The sequence below is a fragment of the Nerophis ophidion genome, linkage group LG01 (assembly GCF_033978795.1).
Source record: "Nerophis ophidion isolate RoL-2023_Sa linkage group LG01, RoL_Noph_v1.0, whole genome shotgun sequence".
Taxonomy (NCBI): domain Eukaryota; kingdom Metazoa; phylum Chordata; class Actinopteri; order Syngnathiformes; family Syngnathidae; genus Nerophis; species Nerophis ophidion.
The window spans coordinates 36332603-36353734 of NC_084611.1; the positions used below are offsets into that span (position 1 = coordinate 36332603).

At 40.7% G+C, this 21132-nt stretch overlaps 1 protein-coding gene across 4 annotated transcripts in view; it reads left to right on the top strand.

The window, feature by feature from the left end:
• The first annotated feature begins 218 nt into the window (after positions 1-218).
• Positions 219-21132, top strand: part of pdlim5a (PDZ and LIM domain 5a) — a 111752-nt gene continuing 90838 nt past the window's right edge. For 2 of the 4 annotated variants that reach the window (XM_061901938.1, XM_061901954.1), the window contains exons 1-3: positions 220-376; positions 1108-1212; positions 19146-19297. In XM_061901938.1, the coding sequence (XP_061757922.1) occupies positions 1114-1212; positions 19146-19297 (251 nt within the window). In that variant the 5' untranslated portion in view covers positions 220-376; positions 1108-1113. Of the gene's footprint in view, positions 377-1080; positions 1213-19145; positions 19298-21132 lie in introns of all 4 variants that reach the window. The other 2 variants (XM_061901963.1, XM_061901948.1) reach the window with 2 other exon arrangements.

The following is a 21132-nucleotide window of genomic DNA, read 5'->3' on the forward strand; positions in this document are numbered from 1 at the left end:
TCGTCATTCCCCCCACTGGTGGGGCTCCCACACACTTTTCCGTCATGTCACCTTCACCCCCCACTCTTGTCTCCTCCCGTCCCGTTATCGTCTCCTTCATTTCTCTCTTCTTTCTACTCCTCCCCCCCATCCAAACCTCTCACACCGGCTCTTCCAGCCCTCCCTTTTTTCTCCCCTCCTCCACCTTTCTCCTCCCCTCTGTCATTAGCCGCTATATAAGAGCATTGCCTCCCTGTACCCCCATCTCACACACACATTCACATACACACACACCGTGTGTTTGATGGGAAGGGGGCAGTTCAGGGGACACCAGGGATTATTATTGTCTACCTGCCTGTAAAGGAACTATTTGACTCTTTGGAATTCTTGTAAAAAGGTAGAGCCTTTATGATTATATGCTGAATAATGTGTATATGTCTTTGTAATTTGAGCTTCATTAGACATTAACTGCATCCTCTAGTCTAGAGATTGTTTTAAATAAATATCCAACATTTTCTTTTTAACCATAATTATTTTGTTTTATTTACATTTATTTGTGTTACTTACCTTTGAAATATTTCTTTATTTATTAGTTATAATGAATATGTGTGTTTTTTCTAATATTTGTAGCTATATTGTTTGTTTTACTAGTTTGTGTATGAACTGGATGTGTCCATCTTCTAGATGCTTGAAAACACCAAAGTGTTTTTATGGATGTAAAAATATTTTCAAATGTCAAATTTCTTTAAAAATGATTAATATTTGATTATTTTTAACTTCAATGTTCAATTTAAAATAAGGATGTTATCGCTTGTGTGCATTATTTTCAGCTATCATATAGATTTTTTTATATTATTTTAAATTTTTTCTGTTTTGCGTCTGTTCTTTTAAATTATTAATTAGCTTTTTTTTCTTTTAAATGTTTAATGTGTTTTTTTCCCACCAAGAATGTTTATTTTTTTTCCAATGTGTTTTTTTCCCCTCACTTTTCTCACAATGACCCCTTGACACTCATTTCCTTTCTTAGACAGCCATTGAACGCCTCATTATTAACAATAACAAACCTTTTTCTCTGTTTTTTTTTTCATACCCAAAACTACGGCACATCTCTATTTTGACACCATTAAGGACACCATGAGCAGCAACTACAGTGTCACTCTCTCAGGCCCCGCCCCATGGGGCTTCCGGCTGCAAGGTGGAAAAGACTTCAACTTGCCGCTCACCATCTCTCGGGTATGAATCACGTTCATATGTACAGTGTGCACTAATACTTCATACGTTTGTACATTATAGTAGTGGTCAGGAACACTTGGTATCTTGCAGTGCCAATGCAGCAAACCATTGCAATCGACAAGCTGTTGTGTAGTTTTGTCAAACACATCTACAGAAACACAGAAACAAATCACTAAAATTGGCAACATGTAGGCTGATGGCAGCATGAGTCCGGTGATAAATGGCTCGGCCGCTCTCAGTCTAGGGCCACTGGGGGCCCCTTTGGGTCGCCATGTTGTGTTGTTATTACTTTGGATGTGATGCTTTTCCCACTAACTGAAGCCATGTGAATTTTAACCACAGTGTGTGTGTGTTTGTTTGTAGTGTGTGTGTGTGCTGGCGCTGTGGGTTTATCATTGCCACAGGAATTGGGACTAAGTGAATAATAATCTAAGCATTCCCTTGTGACCCTTATCAATTTGACAGTTTAATGTGCAAGTAAAGTTTTGTCGTATTTTGAGGTGATTCATTATAACCGTGCTTCATCATGACAGAAACATTTCAAAACAGACACTTTATTAAGTACATTTGCTAATGCTGTTCAATAAGAAAGTGTGTCCAAAACATGGACTGGTACAAATCTCCTTTTAAAAATAATATATATTACTTTTAGAGCCAAACTTTTTGTATACATTTGGGTTGCATTAAGAATCCCGTGACAGTTGGACCCCATATTGGCACTTAGATTCATGGATATATATAGCACAGTACAGTGTTCCCTCTCCACTTTTGCAGTTCACGTACTCTGGTTTAAGTTCCATTAAGTTCCATCGGGTACATTGCCTTTTGAATACCCATTTACATGTTCATGTTAACATTACTTTGGTTTTAGAGCAGGGGTCTGGAACCTTTTTGGCTGAGAGAGCCATGAAAGCCAAATATTTTAAAATGTATTTCCGTGAGAGCCATTTAATATTTTTAACACTGTATACAACTGTCAGGTTCAAACACTGATGACGTCTATTAAACAGACAAGAAGAAAGGAATCAAACAGACAGGATTCAATTAAGCTCAATGAGGAGAAATCCGTAGACCTGTACCCTTGTACAGTGTCGTCCCACGCTCTGAAAAGAGAATTCTGCGCCTCCTCTTTTATTTGGACTTTCCCTGATTACAACAACTAAATGCATGCATTTTTAAGTAAGACCAACATTTTTAGAGAATAATACGTCTCTTATTGTTTTTAATAACTTTTTTATTCTGAATCTAACCAATAATAAATAAAATACTTTTGACCATTAATGCGACTTCTTGAACAGGTGCGATAGAAATGGATGGATGGATTAAAATGAATGACAATGCTTTATATTTTGAACGTTATTTTTAACACTGTGATTACCAGCGGAATAATTAATTACTTATTGTGTTAAGAAGCGTCAGCTAAGATTTATCTGAGAGCAAGATGCGGTCATCAAAAGAGCCACATCTCGCTCGAGAGCCATAGGTTCCCTAACCCTGTTTTAGAGTTAAGGACGTGTTAAAAAAAAAAAGCATAGAAAATGTTTATGTGACAGCTGTGTGGAGTCTGGAGGGATTATGAAAACTTTAAGTGCACATAATATTCATAAAATTCAGTAAAATAGTGTCCATTCTTTGCGGAAATAATAATAATCGAGGGAATACTGAATTTTTATTGTTTTATTTCTTTATATATAATTAAGGTAGTTAATATTGATTGCTGTTTATTGGGTCAAGACGGTTGCTTGAGTGACTTGTGGTCAAAAAAGAAAAAGCTGTGAATTAATAATATGAAATGTACCATACAAATGAATGACAAGGCTGATTGGATGGCCTTGTGCCAGAAGGTCTTTAAGACACGCAGCAAGATTGATAATACATACCTAATACGCCCATGGAGAGTGCAAATAGAACCCCATGGTAAATCAAAATTACATACAAAGTAATACATTTTTTTTTACAAATGTATGAAAAATAAAAACAATCACATGCACATAAGTATTTACAGCATTTGCTCAATACTTTGCTGATGCACCTCTGGCAGCACTTACAGCCTCAAGTATTTTTGAATGCAATTCCACAAGGTTGCCACACTTCTCTTTGGGCTGTTTTGCCCCTTCCTCTTTGCAGCACCTTTCAAGCTCCATCAGGTTGGATGTGAAGCGTCTGTGCAGACTGCAGAGCCATTTTCAGATCTCTCCAGAGATGTGTAATCAGATTCAGGTCTGGACATTTACAGATTCCTTTGATATCTTGGCTGTGTGCTTAAGGTCGTCGTCCTGCTGAAAGATGAACCGTTGCCCCAGTCTGAGTTCACGAGCACTTGGGAGCAGGTTTCCATCTAGGATGTTTCTCTAAATTGCTGCATTATTCTTTCACTCTATCCTGACTAGTCTCCCAGTACTTTTCGCTGAAAAACATCCCCACAGCATGATGCTGTCACCACCATGCTTCACTGTAGGGATGGTATTGCCCCGGATATGAACGGTGCCTGGTTTCCTCCAAACATGATACCTGGCATTCACGCCAGAGAGTTCAATCTTTGTCTCATCAGACCAGATAATTTTGTTTCTCATGGCCCGATTGTAGCTGAGATAGGCGCCAGCGCCCCCCGCGACCCTGAAAGGGAATAAGCGGTAGAAAATGGATGGATGGATGGATGGTCTGAGAGTCCTTCAGGTGCATTGTGGCAATTGTTTTTACGTAACATACAGGCCTGATTGGTGGATTGCTGCAGAGATGGTTGTACTTCTGTAAGTTTCTCCCATCTCCACGGAGTGACAATCGGATTCTTGGTCACCTCCCTGACTAGAACCCTTCTCCCTCGAACTCTCAATTTGGTTGTCTGACCAGCTGTAGGAAAATTCCTGGTGGGTCCAAACTTCTTTCATTTATGGATGGTGGAGGCCACAGCGTTCATTGTGACCTTCAAGGCAGAGATATATTTTTTGTATCCCTCTCCAGATTTGTGCCTCGAGACAATCTCGAGGCAATCCTGTCCTTCCACTTCGTTTTTGTGTTTTGCTCTCTCATACAATGTCAAATGTGGGACCTTAAATAGAGACAGGTGTGTGCCTTCCCAAATCATGTCGAACCAACTGATTTTACCACAGGTGGACTCCAATTAAGCTTCTTCAGCTCTCACTGGATCGGTTCGCAGCCGAGCGTGAAGCGACTGGGGTGAGAATTAGCACTTCCAAGTCCGACTCCATGGTTCTCGCCCGGAAAAGGGCGGAGTGCCATCTCCGGGTTGGGGAGAAGACCCTGCCCCAAGTGGAGGAGTTCAAGTATCTAGGAGTCTTGTTCACGCGGGATGGAAGAGTGGATCGTGAGATCGACAGGCGAATCGGTGCGGCATGCTTTTACGTTGTGGTGAAGAAGGAGCTGAGCCGGAAGGCAAAGCTCTCAATTTACCGGTCAATCTACCTTCCCATCCTCACCTATGGTCATGAGCTTTTGGTTATGACCGAAAGGACAAGATCACGGGTACAAGCAGCCTAAATGAGCTTCCTCCGCCGGGTGGCGGGGCTCTCCCTTAGAGATAGGTTGAGAAGCTCTGCCATCCGGGGGAGCTCAAAGTAAAGCCGCTGCTCCTCCACATCGAGAGGAGCCAGATGAGGTGGTTCGGGCATCTGGTCAGGATGCCATCTGAACGCCTCCCTAGGGAGGTGTTTCGGGCACGTCCGACCGGTAGGAGGCCACGGGAAAGACCCAGGACACGTTGGGAAGACTATGTCACCCGGCTGGCCTGGGAACGCCTCGGGATCCCCGGGAAGAGCTGGACGAAGTGGCTGGGTAGAGGGAAGTCTGGGCTTCCCTGCTTAGGCTGCTGCCCCCGATCCTAACCTCAGATAAGCGGAAGAAGATGGATGGATGGATGGATGGATGGATGGACTCCAATTAAGCCATAGGTATATCTCAAGGAGGACTAGTTAAAACAGGATGCACCTGAGCTCACGTTTAAGCTTCATGGCAATGACTTTAAATAATTATCCATCCATCCGTTTCCTACCACTTCTCCCTTATGGGATCACGGGAGATGCTGGAGCCTATCTCAGCTGTACAAGGGCGAAAGGCGTGTACACCCTGGACAAGTCACCACCTTATCGCAGGGCCAACACAGATAGACAGACAACATCCACACTCACATCCATTCACTGGGGCCAATTTTAGTGTTGCCAATCATGTATGTGGGATTTGTTAGTTTTTTATTTTTAATACATTTGCAAAAAAAAAAAAAAAAAAAAAAAGTAAATCACAAATTTGGGGTATTGTGTGTACAATTTGAAGCACAAAAAGGAATTCATAAAATTTTGGAATGAGGCTGTAACAAAACAAAATGTGTAAAAAAGTGAAGTGCTGTGCATACATTCCGGATGCACTGTACATAGAAAAGACACTCAAGAAAAATAGATATGCATATATGATGCGGTACACTGTAAAATGTGGTCGATTAGATTGTTAAATGTTTGCTGAATTTACATCTCTGGTAGAAATGAGGCCAATTAAACATGAAGCAATGTTTAATATCGGCATTATTTACTTATCATTGTTAATTTCCTCCCACCGCCATAGACATGCACCTGGGGATAAGTTGATTGGCGACACTAAATTGGCCCTAGTGTGTGAATGTGAGTGTGAATGTTGTCTGTCTATCTGTGTTGGTCCTGCGATGAGGTGGCGACTTGTCCAGGGTGTATGGCGCCTTCCACTCGAATGCAGCTGAGATAGGCTCAAGCACCCCCCCGCAACCCCGAAAAGGACAAGCGATAGCAAATGAATGAATGGATGGATGGATTGTTAATTTATATGCTGTCCCTGCACGATGTTGTCACTCGTGTTGTTTCCTTTTTGCATTTTCATTGCCGATCCAAACGGAGATTGTTGAAGGTATATGAGGCTCCTCACACCAGCAGTTTGTCAAGCCTTGTACTATGGAAACAGACATGCAAAGTATTGGGACAAGTATAGTATTCATGTGAAAAGTACATATTTTTCAACATCATCCAAGTTTGATATTAAAAAATATAGTTTTGCAATAGTGTGCCTGTGAATAAACCCAACCCCCCGTTTTTTACTGCAGGGGTTTTCAGGGACAAGTCCTACCTTCTGTTCCACCTCAATGAACACATTGAATCATTATTTCATCCCATTTAAAGGATGCACTGCACAAACAAAAAAAAGATGCCTACCCGGGGGAATATGTGCACTTGTTTTCTAAGAATAGTGGCATCGTTTCACAGGTCAGCTTCCACAGTTTGCCAGACCCACCCATTAGGGATTTTTACGTCTAGACATTCAGTTTTGTTTTGTCTTTGGTCCATCATTATTTACATAAGGTTTGTGAAGACTTGGCCATGAAACCTCATAGATTGTGTAACACAAGGACAGTAAATCTTTACGAGCAAATCACTTCCCGCTGCTGCATTATTGATTGTATGCATCCTGCTTTCCCAGAGATGGTTTAGGACAGGTGTTGCCAGCAAATGACAATAGTAATAGGTCAAAGGCTGTTAAATTCTATTCATAGCCTCTAGGCCGTATGTTTAAAACCCAATAAACCCATAAGCGGAATTAACTATTAAAACATTGCCTCACCTTCAGTTCATGCCGTGTGTGTGACATGTTGTGTTTGGACAACACAACATGACAGTAGTGGTTGATAATTGACGACATTGAAAGCTGCTCTTGCCATGCAAATAAAGTTAAAGTCCCAATGATTGTCACTAGAGATGCGCGGTTTGCAGTCTCATCCGCCGCGGGTCGGGGGGGGGGGAACATGACGAAACATTTGATTTTAAATAGATCCGGGCGGGTGGCGGTTGAACCATTCGGAATTATTTGATATAAATGGTTCAGGGATCGGCCACTTTTACCAATCAAAGGACCATTTTGACCTGTGTAACAAGCAAAGAAACAACAGGAGCCGCAAAAATTCTCGCAAATATCTGCTGGCAGTTACCCAGTTAACAAGATTTAGGGCGTGCAATAAAGTCATTGCTTTTGACGCTTTCTACAACATGTATTAACTGCATGCCAGTCCAGCGACATGTTATATGTGGCTTCTGCAGAAACGACTGAGAGGCATACTGGGTGACACAGAGTACACTAATGGTTGTGATATAAACAATTTTAACACTCTTACTAATATGCGCCACGCTGTGAAGCCACACCAAACAAGAATGACAAACACATTTCGGGAGAAAATCCTCACAGTAACACAACATAAACTCAACACAACAAATACCTTGAATCCTTTGTATCCATGAGTATTCCATGAGTACACCCCGCTAGCACCAAACCCCGCCCCCCCGACCCCCCCTGTGCGTTGGTAAGGTGGGCGGGGTTTAGTGCCAGCGGGGTGTATAATATAGTCAGGAAGACTCATGGATGCAAAGGATCCTGGGTATTTGTTGTGTTGCGTTTATGTTGTGTTACTGTGAGGATGTTCTCCCAAAATGTGTTTGTCATTCTTGTTTGGTGTGGCTTCACCGTGTGGCGCATATTAGAAAGAGTGTTAAAATTGTTTATGTCACAACCATCAGTGTAATCTGTGTCATCCAGTATTGCCTTTCAATCTTGTACGTGTTTCTGTGGGAAATGCACACAACATGTTGCTGTACTGGCAAACAGTTTGTACATGTTGTTGAAAGTGTTAAAGGCAAATGCTTCATAGCACGCTCTTAATCTCATAATCTGGATAAGCAACTGCAAACATTCGCGAGAATGTTTGCGGCTCCCATTACCTTCTATACTCTGTGAAACGGGTCAAATTAGATCTATGAATGGTAAAAGCTGCCGACCCCTGATATATAACAACGGGCGGGTGGCGGGCGGTTGCGGTGTTGATAAAATGTTGGGTCGGCTGGATGGTGGGTGGATGACGACTTTAGTGATGCGGTTGCGGATGATATAATTGCCTATCCGCGCATCTCTCATAGTCACACACACACACTAGGTGTGGTGAAATTATCCTTTGCATTTGACCCATACCAATGTTCACCACCTAGGAGGTGAGGGGAGCAGTGAGCATCAGCGGTGGCTGCGCTCGAGAATCATTTTGTGATTTAAGCCCCAATTCCAACCCTTAATGCCGAGTGCCAAGCAGGGAGGTAATGGGTCCCATTTTTATAGTCTTTGGTATGACTTGCTGAATTTACATCTCTGGGAGAAATGAGGCCAATTAAACATGAAGCAATGTTTAATTGGCCTGAACTTACAACCTTTCAATCTCATGGGGGACACTCTAACTACAAGGGCCACTGAGAAACTCTTTGGTAAAACCTAAATGGTAGAACTAAAACCGCACTAGAATGTACTTAATTTTGTGAGTATGATGAGCATTAATCCTGCGTGATGAAACCCTATTGACGCTCTAACTTCAGCGCATGGAATCTCACAGTAACAAAATTAGACCCTGACTGGATAAACGAGCAAAAAACGTCACTTCCAAGGAAGCTGAGCTCTGTGAGTGTACGGAGGAGTGGGCTGGCATCTGTTGGCTAGGGACGGCGTGGCGCAGTGGGAGAGTGGCCGTTCGCAACCCGAGTGTCACTGGTTCAAATCCCACCTAGAACCAACCTCGTCACGTCCGTTGTGTCCTGAGCAAGACACTTCACCCTTGCTCCTGATGGGTGCTGGTTGGCGCCTTGCATGGCAGCTCCCTCCATCAATGTGTGAATGTGTGTGTGAAAGGGTAAATGTGGAAGTAGTGTCAAAGCGCTTTGAGTACCTTGAAGGTAGAAAAGCGCTATACAAGTACAACCCATTTATATCCTGGGATCCCGCATGATGATTGGCTGATCTGTCTGAGGGTGAATCTCTTTTTGATTTACAGCGAAATAAGCAAATCAGCCACTTGAAATATAAACCACCAACGGCGCATTTTTCTAGGGCCAACCCGTTGTTAAAAGCAATTAGTGACAAATCTTGTGTCTATTTCTGGCATTACTGGAGACTTTACTCGAGATAGAAGACTCTGACTTGTGTCGCTCAGCACTTACTGTCCCGAACAAGCAGCAGGAGTTGCTGATGTGAGCCCCTTTAAATTCTCAAAGCTCTCTCAGTTAAGGCAAAAATGAGCTTCCCCTCCTTGAAAGACCGGCAGCCCCCACTGCAACATGGTCTTTTTCAAAATTTGTTGCATTTTCGTCTGTTGTCGCCCAGCAATGACTTATGCATGAAGGGATATGCATGGTGAAAGTTATCTGGTGACTTCACACAGACTTTTCTGTCCTCACTGGTAATGGAGTGGACTGATCCACTGGAAAAGCCCTATCGGTGTCGCACATGCCGTGCTGAAATAAAAATGGCTTTAAATACTGTTCACCTGTCAAGAGGCCTCATTATTTTCAGTCCAGGAGGGTTACTTTATAATCTTCTTCAGTGTTTCCAATGTAGGTCACAATAAGCTAAGTTGTTTTTTATTGTCTGGAAAAAAACGTCCTGTTTAATTTCTTTTGTGTCATATGTGACGAAAGCATATACTTCACGTTTTTGGGTTTGTGTGACAACTTGTTGAAAGGTTCCTCCTTCTAGAACTGTGTTTTTCGGATTATAAATCGCAGTTTTTTTCATAGTTTGGCCGGAGGTGCGATTCATACTCTGGAGTAGCCCTGGGCAAATTAAGGCCCGGGGGCCACATGCGGCCCGTTAAACTTTTCAATCTGGCCCACCAGACATCCCCAAATATTTTTTTAGATCTTTAAGATGGAAAGTGTAGCTGCTATTATGATGTGCAGTAATGTTTTTAAAGACCGTAAGTCTTAAACTACGTATATAAAGTATTTCAATGATTGGAATCTGCGCTTTTGAATTATATACTAGTTACTATGGTAAACTAATTAGTTACAATGGTAATCTAATTAGTTACTATGGTAATGTAAGTCACAGCAGCTCAGACGATGCACCAAGCAGTGTGGGTGGGGAGCGTTTCCACAGAGTTTTTGCAGAGTGGTCTGAAATGTGGGTGTCAGGGACGGGTGCGGAAGTAGATTTTTACAACAAAGATCTACAAAAAAAATGATATTATATCAGATTGTAGGTGGGTTTTTTTTTTTTACCCTTCACATTCATATTTTGCTGTGTTTGTTGCATTTTTGTTGCCTTTCGCTTGACTGTAAATAATGTGGATGGAGAGGGGGTGTGACGTTCATATGTTGTCAATATTCAGTGTTTTATCCTTCATAGTTAATATTTTAAATCCCACATTCTTTATATTCATGTACATTCTGGGTGTCTCATTCAGTAGAAATTATTTATAAATTCCATTCCGTTTCCTAAGGTGGTCTGTCATAACGTTTTTAGCATTCAATCAGATATTATTGTGAGTTGTTATGTTACTGTTCCTAAAAAGAGGACACAAACACAAACATATTGTACAGCAGTTTGTCACAGTTTATATGTGTGTGTGTACGTGCGTATGTTTATATATATATATATTTATATATATATATATATATATATATATATATATATATATATATGTATATATATATATATATATATATACATATATATATATATATATATATATATATATGTGTATATATATATATATATATATGTGTGTATATATATATATATATATATATATATATATATATATATGTGTGTGTGTCGGTTCGGTACGGGGGTGTACCGTACGAGTTTCTAAGCTAAAGTCTCATCAAGCTGCTTTGCTTCTTCTGCCTCTGTCTCTGGACCGAGCATTGTCCCACCCACACAACCATCTGATTGGTTACATATATAGCGGTAACAGCCAATCAGCAGTGCGTATTCAGAGCGAATATTGTAAATGCAACAGCGTCGAGCAGATACTGTAGGTGTTTAGCAGGTGACCATAAGGCAGCGTACTCTCCCCAAATGATAATAAACACCTCCCAGTCAACTACTACTAACATCACTATGAGCCCGTTGACCATCTAGAAACTTAAACTGCAGCTCAGCTCGCCCGCAGTTCTGGCTTGAAGTGAAGGCTAATTAGCTTTTCGCGTAACGTTAGCCAATTTTGCGGTGTGTGTGTGTGTGTGTGTGTGTGTGTGTGTGAGTGTGAGTGTGTGCGTGCGTGTGTGTGTGAGTGTGTCTGTGTTTTATTTAATCTGAGCAACAATTTGAGGCAATTTAATGTTGATTAACGTGGGCAGAATTATTGTAGTGTTCCCAATGTTAAAAGGATAAAGCCATTGTTTACAAATTTGGTAAATAAATAACCAAAACATTTATATTTATTTTTTTTCTTACTGTACCAAAAATGAACCGAACCGTGACCTCTAAACCGAGGTACGCACCGAACCAAAATTTTGTGTGCCGTTACCCCCCTTATATATATATATATGTATATATATATATATATATATATATATATATATATATATATATATACATATATATATATATATGTATATATATATATATATATATATACATATATATATATATATATATATATATATGAGGGGTGTGGGAAAAAATCGATTCGAATAAGAATTGAATCGTTTACGTTGTGCGATTCAGAATCGATTCGCATTTTTAAAAAATCGATTTTTTTTTTTTCAATTTTATTTTATGTATTTATTTTATTTTATTTTATTTTTTATCAATCCAACAAACCACTACACAGCAATACCATAACAATTTAATCCAATTCCAAAACCAAACCTGACCCAGCAACACTCAGAACTGCAATAAACAGAGCAATTGAGAGGAGACAAACACGACATAGAACAAACCAAAAGTAATGAACATAAAATGAATATTATCAACAACAGTATCAATATTAATTATAATTTCAGCATAGCAGTGATTAAAAATCCCTCACTGACATTATCATTCGACATTTATAAAAATAATAAAAAAGAACAATAGTGTCACAGTGGCTTACACTTGCATCGCATCTCATAAGCTTGACAACATACTGTATCCAATGTTTTCACAAAGATAAAAAATGTAATATTTTTGGTTCTGAAAAATATGGTAGTCATTTTGGATCATTGTAAAAGGGCAATAGACAATTTTCCTAACCGTATAGGGTTAAAAAACAGTTGAAAGCAGAATATGCAGACAGTTACCAAATGGGGCCTGCTAGTGGATGAATAAATCAGTTATCAACTATAGCAGTACTTGGTTGCAACCAGCAGAGGAACTGTTAATTCTATCTCAACTAGTCTGCTGTCTAAAGAAGTACAATGTGACATCAGCTTACACAGCACTCGGGCGAAAGGTAGGGACAAGTCGCTACGTCATCGTAGGGCCAAACAGATAGACTGACAAACATTCACACCATTCCAGTAAAGCAATAAAAACATGTATTTAAATCATTAAACTAATTGATTTGTGATGTTTTCCTGCAGTTGATTAAGGAAAGGTAGTGGAATGTACATCTGTTTGGTGTTTCTTTACAAAGTTGTCACCTCCTTAGAACCAGCGCCCTCTGCAATGGACATTTGTGCTTTGCCTAACAAGGCATTTTTTTTCTTAAATGTGTTACACTGACTAAAAAAGTTGATTTAAAACAAATGTCCACTCCAAAGGATGCTGGTTCTCAAAAATATATTGCAGTGATTTTAAAAAGTTGGCCGCTGTATAAAAATCTGACTTAGTCATATAACAATGTAGCCCTGTATACAGGAAAGTTGCTTACTTCTTCCAGGTGTTTGCCCTAACCTGCTAATTATAGAATATTAAAAGCCATATATATCTTGGCTGAATCACAGCCTCTATTTTAAAGGTGTGTGGCACCAGTAACACATAGTGTGTTCATATGTCTACATTTCCTACACCTTGTCCCTACAACACCACAACAATCCAAGCTTTGAGTCCGGCTGTGAATGCAGGCTTGTTTGTTTTTGGAGTTTAGAGGCATGTCTTTTCACGACTCCCAATTAGGATAGAATGTGGATGTTGTTGTTGTTTTTCCTGTGGTGCACAGTTTTACAGGACTGCTCACTTTTTTCATTGAAAGGTTCATGTTAAGCTACGTACTTATTGCTTAGATTCTCTGCAAGTTTTGCAGTGGAACTCGATTAAATACATGACTCATTGCTCATGTCGCAATTAAACTTATGCATCTTTATTTTATTAAAGGCCATGTCCATGTAGCTACAGCCGGAGATCTAAACCAGATAGCGTGATGGGAGCATTGTTCCTGTCATCGCTGTCACTCCTTTTTCTGAAAGCGTGCATTGTTCAAAGCACTCAGATTGGTCGAAGCAGACAATGTCATAGTACTCCCACCATGTTTTCATGGCTATGTGCTGAAACCACTAAACCCCCTTCAAAGCACAGCTAATCAAGCAGTGCACGGTGCTGAAAACCAACATTACTCGAAATGTGAATTTTAAAACATGCACTTGTCCAACACAATAGATGGCCTATATCAGATACAACTGTATAACATTAAGGAGTATAGCCCTTGAAGACCATAACTATGTTAGTGCAGACATTAGAACTCACCTTTCTTTACACAGCAACACCGTAGTTTAGCCTATTCTCTGAAGAAAAGATCAAAGTCACAGTGCCTACATCTGAAAAACGTGTCGTTTTAAGATGTTTTTGTTTTTTTTACAAAGCCATTAGGTAATTTTTTTTTTTAGGGAGGGGTAGGTCAGAGGGGGTATGTATCATGTCCACGAGGACAGAGGTGTGTCCTTCATGACGCCATGAAACGTTGCAACTTCAAAAATGCCTTTCAGAAGTGGAGTGAACTGTGAGTGAAGTGTGGGGATTATACATTTTTATTTATTTATGAAGAACAGGCTCATTAGAACATCACTAAAAAGTAAAGATGTCCGACAATGGCTTTTTTGCCGATATTATGATATTGTCCAACTCTTAATTACAGATTCCGATATTAACCAATACCGATATATACAGTTGTCGAATTAATACATATAATGGCTTATTTTGTTGTGATACTCCGCTAGATACATCAAACAATGTAACAAGTTTTTCCAAACTAAATCAACTCAAGTTATGGAAAAAAAATGCCTCGAAACAGCAGCTTGGAATTTGGGTCTTGCTCTACCTGAGAGAGCAAGAGGAGGTTGAGGTGGGTAGGTTTGGTGGGGAGGGGGAGTTGAGGCGGGGAGGATAAGGAGTAGCGGATGGTGTATATTGTAGTGTTCTGCAAGGGGTTCTGGGTTTTTGTTCTGTTGTGTTTATGTTCTCCCGAAATGTGTTTGTCATTCTTGTTTGGTGTGGGTTCACAGTGTGGTGCATATTGTTAACAGTGTTAAAGTTGTTTATACTGCCACCCTCAGTGTGACCTGTATAGCTGTTGACCAAGTATGCTGGCATTCACTTGTTTGTGTAAAAAGCCGTAGATATTATTTGATTGGGCCGGCACGTAAAGGCAGTTTGTTGGCGTTCTGTACTTCTCCTTACGTCCGTGTACCACATAAATTTTACTTTTTTAAACCAATACCGATAATTTCCGATATCACATTTTAAAGCATTTATCGGCCGATATCATTGTCAGTCTGATATTATAGGACATCTCTACTAAAAAGTTAATATTGCATAATAGAAGGCGTGACTAATGTTGTGAGATACACACCTTGTAGATTGAAAACTCCCTCCCCCCTTCATACGAATGAAAAGACGTGAGTGAGTGATTTTGGGCATACTATTTGACTATAAATGGTCGAGGCCACAGAGCATTAACACTAATCCAGGATTCTGAGTCCCTTTTATTAGCCCAGCCTGAGTTTCTTGTCTTTCTTAATATACCAAATAAGAGTGGCGGAGAGATGGCAGAAGGACACAGGACAGGAGCTATTAAAGTCCATACTATTTATATTTTATTTACGCACAAAAAGTGTGTGTGTGTGTTCTGTCAAGTAAGTCTGTGTGGTCCTTACTTTACGATGGCAGACGAAACAAATGATCTCACTCTGCCTTTGGACACACGTGGACATTTTACATGTCCAAGAATGGTCCCTCATGCAAAGTACTTTCATTCCTCTATCATAAACAAGATCACAATGCCACCTTAGGGATGTTTTTCCAACCAGAATAGAATGTACTTACAGTATTATGTCTCCAATGTGGGTTTTCAAGTGCAGTCATTTGGTGGGGTGGGAATAACACCAAGTGATTCAGGGTGTAACATCCTATGCGAGCCACTGTCCAGTGTCCACCTTTGTGTGTGCTGATAAGAACTGTTCTGGTTTATATTACTGGTGCTTACATAACCTATTAGCTGGTTTCTTAGTGCTCACCCTCAAGTTCTGATAACACCATAAACTGTATGTGCATATGGAAAGCATGTGAAGTTGTATAATGAACAACATGCCGGTTATCAGTGCTTTCAAAGTGGCTTCAATCTGTTTCAGATTAAGTAGATTTCACTCTACTTCGATGTAGACCCCTAAAAACCATGTAAGGTCAAGTGCTCAGTTCTTTTGGCGTGCTTCTTCAAGGTCTATAAAGCAGAATTGCTTGTACGTACTGTCCCATAAATCTATTGTCACCTTTTTAACAGCTTTTTCTTAGGGTGTAATAGCAAAATGTCCTTAGTTGATTCAGGTTTAGGGCTGAAGGCATAGTTGGTGTTTGAAAATGACCCCCAACCTTACTACTGTCAGCTGTAGGGATTACCAAATGGCAACAGCCCTTAACCTTTAAAGAACCCTCTATGTAATAGGTGCTTTGAGATTCTGCATCGGTCTCCATTTCCATGTAGCCAAGGGAACATCATTAACATATTGAGTCTTCTATTCCAGTGGTTCTCAACCTTTTTTCAGTGATGTACCCCCAACATTTTTTTAATTCAAGTACCCCCTAATCAGAGCAAAGCATTTTTGGTTGAAAAAAAGAGATGAAGAAGTCATCAGTTTCTGATTTAGAAAATTGTATAATAGTGCAAAATATTGCAAATTTGTAGTGGTCTTTCTTGAACTATTTGGAAAAAAAGATATAAAAATAACTAAAAACTTGTTGAAAAATAAACAAGTGATTCAATTATAAATAAAGTTTTCTACACATAGAAGTAATCATCAACTTAAAGTGCCCTCTTTGGGGATTGTAATAGAGATCCATCTGAATTCATAAACTTAATTCTAAACTTTTCTTCACATAAAAATAAATCTTTAACATCAATATTTATGGAACATGTCCACAAAAAAATCTAGCTGTCAACACTGAATATTGCATTGTTGTAGTTTTTTTTCACAGTTTATGAACTTACATTCATATTTTGTTGAAGTATCATTTAATAAATATATTTATACAGGATTTTTGAATTGTTGCTATTTTTGGAATATTTTTTTACAAATCTCACGTACTCCTTGGCATACCTTCAAGTAGCCCCAGGGGTACGCATACCACCATTTGAGAACCACTGTTCTGTTGCTTGTTAGCCTTTATTAAGGTTCAGGTTTGCCTGATTATAAAAGCCCCACTTCCTCCAAGACTGAATACTTTGGTTCTGTCCAGTAATGGTTGCCATGCCATTTTCTGCGTTAACTTAAGTCAAAAGCTATATGGTTACCAAATTACACTATTTTTGTCTCGCTAATCCTGTGGTACAGCGAATCTACTGCTCCACACTGGCAATGTGTGCATGTACTTAAGTAACGGGACTTAAGCACTAGCTGGAGTATAACAATCTGAATATTTTGACCCTATCACCTGCCTTCCAACTGTTGTGTTGGAGTGCGCTTTAAACACTTCCGATGCTCGCAGAACATCTCTGTTACCTCAGCTTTACATCCACATAGCATATTTTCATATTTACATCTGCCTACAGTACAGTAGTTAGTGAGCAAAACTGCTCTGCAATTAACATGAACAGCGTGGGTTAAATATTGTATCTGAATAATCTTGATGGTGAAAAGGCTGGAAACAGAGTTTTCGGTTCAAATTAGTTTTTTTACGTTTGACAAAAATCAGTTATTCAATGATCATTCAATTTAAAGTAAAAAGTATCAGTCTGGTATCGAGTCTCCCAAGTATCGCCCATCATTCGGATTGTAAGCTAACGTCAGCTTTGTTAAAATCACTGGGTAAGTAGTGGCAAGTGAAGGTGAAGTTACAGACAAATATTTTCTACACAGAGGGGTTGCTGCACGCACGCACAGCTCTGCCACGGCAGAAGTGTAGCAAAAGTCACGTGTAATGAAAGAGTCAATAGAGAATTTCGACTTCATACAGAGTTAAACAGGGACACAGAATTGTTTTGTACACATATTTGACATTGATCCCAATGCAGACAGTGTTTTTTATTTTTTATTTTTTTTATTACATACACACTATACACAAAAAAAATGCACAGATTATTTTTGCACAGACAGAAATCTAAACATAGACATTCAGATCGCAACACAAATAGACCGATTTTTCTTACAAACACACAATTCGGAACCAACTGCTCAGACTGCTTTTACACACACACACACACACACACACACACACACACACACACACACACACACACACACACACACACACACACACACAATTCTAAACACAGACACACAAATTAAAACACGGACAACGCAAATGTGATTACACACAAATAGATTAAGATACATTTTCAAATGTTTTTTTTTTCTACAATAATACTTCCATGGTTTACTCTAGAAGGAACAGTTTTTTATTTTTGAGTAGGAACAACTCTGCCAAGGCTGACCTTTGTCACCGACTCTGTTCATAACTTTTATGGACAGAATTTGTAGGCGCAGTCAAGGCGTTCAAGGGATCCGGTTTGGTGGCTGCAGGATTAGGTCTCTGCTTTTTGCAGATGATGTGGTCCTGATGGCTTCATCTGGCCAGGATCTTCAGCTCTCACTGGATCGGTTAGCAGCCGAGTGTGAAGCGACTGGGATGAGAATCAGCACCTCCAAGTCCGAGTCCATGGTTCTCGCCCGGAATAGGGTGGAGTGCCATCTCCGGGTTGAGGAGGAGACCCTGCCCCAAGTAGAGGAGTTCAAGTATCGAGGAGTCTTGTTCACGAGTGAGGTCAGAGTGTATCGTGAGATCGACAGGTGGATCGGTGCGGTGTCTTATGTAATGTAGACGCTGTATCGATCCGTTGTGGTGAAGAAGGAGCTGAGCCCGAAGGCCAAGCTCTCAATTTACCGGTCGATCTACGTTCCCATCATTAGCTACAGTATGGTCAGGAGCTTTGGGTTATGACCGAAAGGACAAGATCACGGGTACAATTGGCCGAAATGAGTTTCCTCTGCCGGGTGGCGGGGCTCTCCCTTAGAGATAGGGTGAGAAGCTCTGCCATCCGGGGGGAGCTCAAAGTAAAGCCGCTGCTCCTCCACATAGAGAGGAGCCAGATAAAGGTGGTTCGGGCATCTGGTCTGGATGCCATCCGAACTCCTTCCTAGGGAGGTGTTTAGGGCACGTCCAACCGGTGGGAGGCCATGGGGAAGACCCAGGACATGTTGGGAAGACTATGTCTCTCGGCTGGCCTAGGAATGCCTCGGAATCCCCCGGGAAGAGCTGGACGAAGTGGCTAGGGAGGGGGAAGTCTGGGCTTTTCTGCTTAGGCTGCTGCCCCCGCGACCCGACCTCGGATAAGCAGAAGAAGATGGATGGATGGATGGAGTAGGAACATTGGACAATCCTACACATATCAAAATGAGTTATCTGAAACGACTTACCAACAGAAACATCTTATTAAAGGGTTCCTGTGCAGTAAACTGAAATATAAACAGATGGTAGAAACAATATGTAGATTGCAGACTGTGCAAAACATGGCTATTCTCAGCAGAGAGTTGGCCCTTTTGGCAAACTATTTGTTGGATTGTGTTTTTTATGGATAAAGTTTGCACCTTTTCTCTTGTTGCACTCGTATTCATGTAGCTATGGACGTTCACACAAAGGTTTTTTTCCCCATGCAATTTTGAACGAGACTCTAGACTTTAATCCTGCTGACTCTGGCTGCCAAATGACTCAAACAACGTGTGGTCCTTGCATTTCTGCAGCTAACAGACAGTGGGAAAGCGGCCAAAAGCGGTATCGCCATTGGAGACATGGTTCTGTCCATTGATGGTATTGCGACTGAGGGTATGAACCACCTGGAGGCCCAGAACAAGATCAAGGCCTGCACGGGTAACCTCAGCCTCAGCCTAAAAAAGTAAGTATCTTTCCTTAACGATAATTTCAAGTGTCAATGGAGCTTGTCGAAGTTTATCACCATGTCAGCACAAGATTTGTACACTTTCTTCAAAACGCTCCCAAGAAACCTATCTGTGCAACAAACTCAGTGTCAACACCGGATGTCTTACTTCCAGGCAGATGTTTTGCTGTTGTTGTAGGAATCAATCTTAGCCCTTAGCAACACCATCGGTTCTGCCTGATGTGCCATTCCCTAAAGAGGTACAGCTTAAATCATAGTAGGAGCATCACTGGACCATCCCCTTCTTCCCAAAGGGCTTCTGTTGTACACTATTGCATATTTCTCACAATAAATTAGTGACAGGTGAAGATGTTTGGCAATTCAAGTCGGAAGCACCACCTCACACACTGTATCATGGGGGAAGCAGGCTTTCATATGGTTCACAGTGGACGAACAATGACTCCAAATTCCTGCAGCACTGTAGGGGATACGCATGACTATTTGTACTCCATGAATAATACCACCCTCCAATTCATAAAGTACTTTCCATTCTTTCAAGATTTCACATGCATAGCACCCAGAACTGCCGACCAAAGCTTTTGTTTCTGTGCTTTTACTGTATTTGGGAAGCTTTATCTGTCGTGCAGCACCCTATGATTAAACTGATTCATGTTTTATTGGAACCACCAAGAGGCAACATAATTTTATTGACGCCATGTGATCAGGCAGCCTGATTAGGGGCAGATGGCGCCACATTTTTTGTTATTGTTGCTAGGCATTCATTGGCACAGTCGAGACAAGAAAGAATTCAAACACTGTCATGCCTTGGTCAACATCTGGGCTTTAAAAGGTTTGCATAAAAAATCCAATCTGGTCCCTTTTGCTTCCTGTTAGTTTTACAGAATTTGTCGTGTATCTTCTCTGTTTTTGATTGGGTTTGTCTCTAGGTCAAGATAGCAAATGTAGTAAAAAGAAAGAGAAGACAATGTGCTATCTGTATGTGTGTATTTTAAAGGGAGACAGGTTGTTATTTCTTCTCCAAATAAAGGGTTGATTTAATGACAGGGATGTCTGGGTAAAGCGTGGACAACAGATGTGAAGAAGGAGAAACTGTATTGTGGAACCCTGAAGGTCCAACACAATCCGGTCCCCGGACGACCTTTGATTTATACTATTTTTTTCATAGATTCTAAATGGAATAATAGACATATTTAGGTCTAGTGCAGGATCAAACTGTAGCAATGGGTGAATCAATACTGAAATATTGTTGTTCCAGTACCAAGATTTCCGAAACCGGTATCAATTCTAATACTGCAGTAGTGATATTTTGACACATTTGGGTGAGATGTGTTTGAGAGAAACTGTTGAACCCATCCATCCATCCATTTTATACCACTTATACCCTTAGAGGTCACAGGGGGCGCTGGTGCCTATCTCAGCTACAATCGGGCGGAAGGCGGTGTACACCCTGGACAAGTCGCCACCGAACCGCAGGGCCAACACAGACAGACAGACAACATTCACACTCACATTCATCCACTAGGACCAATTTTAGTGTTGCCAATCAACCTATCCCCAGGTGCTTGTGTAATCATCCTTCCATCCATCCATCCATTTTCTACCACTTATTCCCTTTGGGGTCGCGTGGGGCGCTGGTGCCTATCTCAGCTACAATCGGGCAGAAGGCGGGGTACACCCTGGACAAGTCGCCACCTCATCGCAGGGCCAACACAGATAGACAACATTCACACTCACATTCATACACTAGGACCAATTTTAGTGATGCCAATCAACCTATGCCCAGGTGCTTGTTTAATCCTTAAATATGTAATTTATTGTAAAACAGAGTGCAT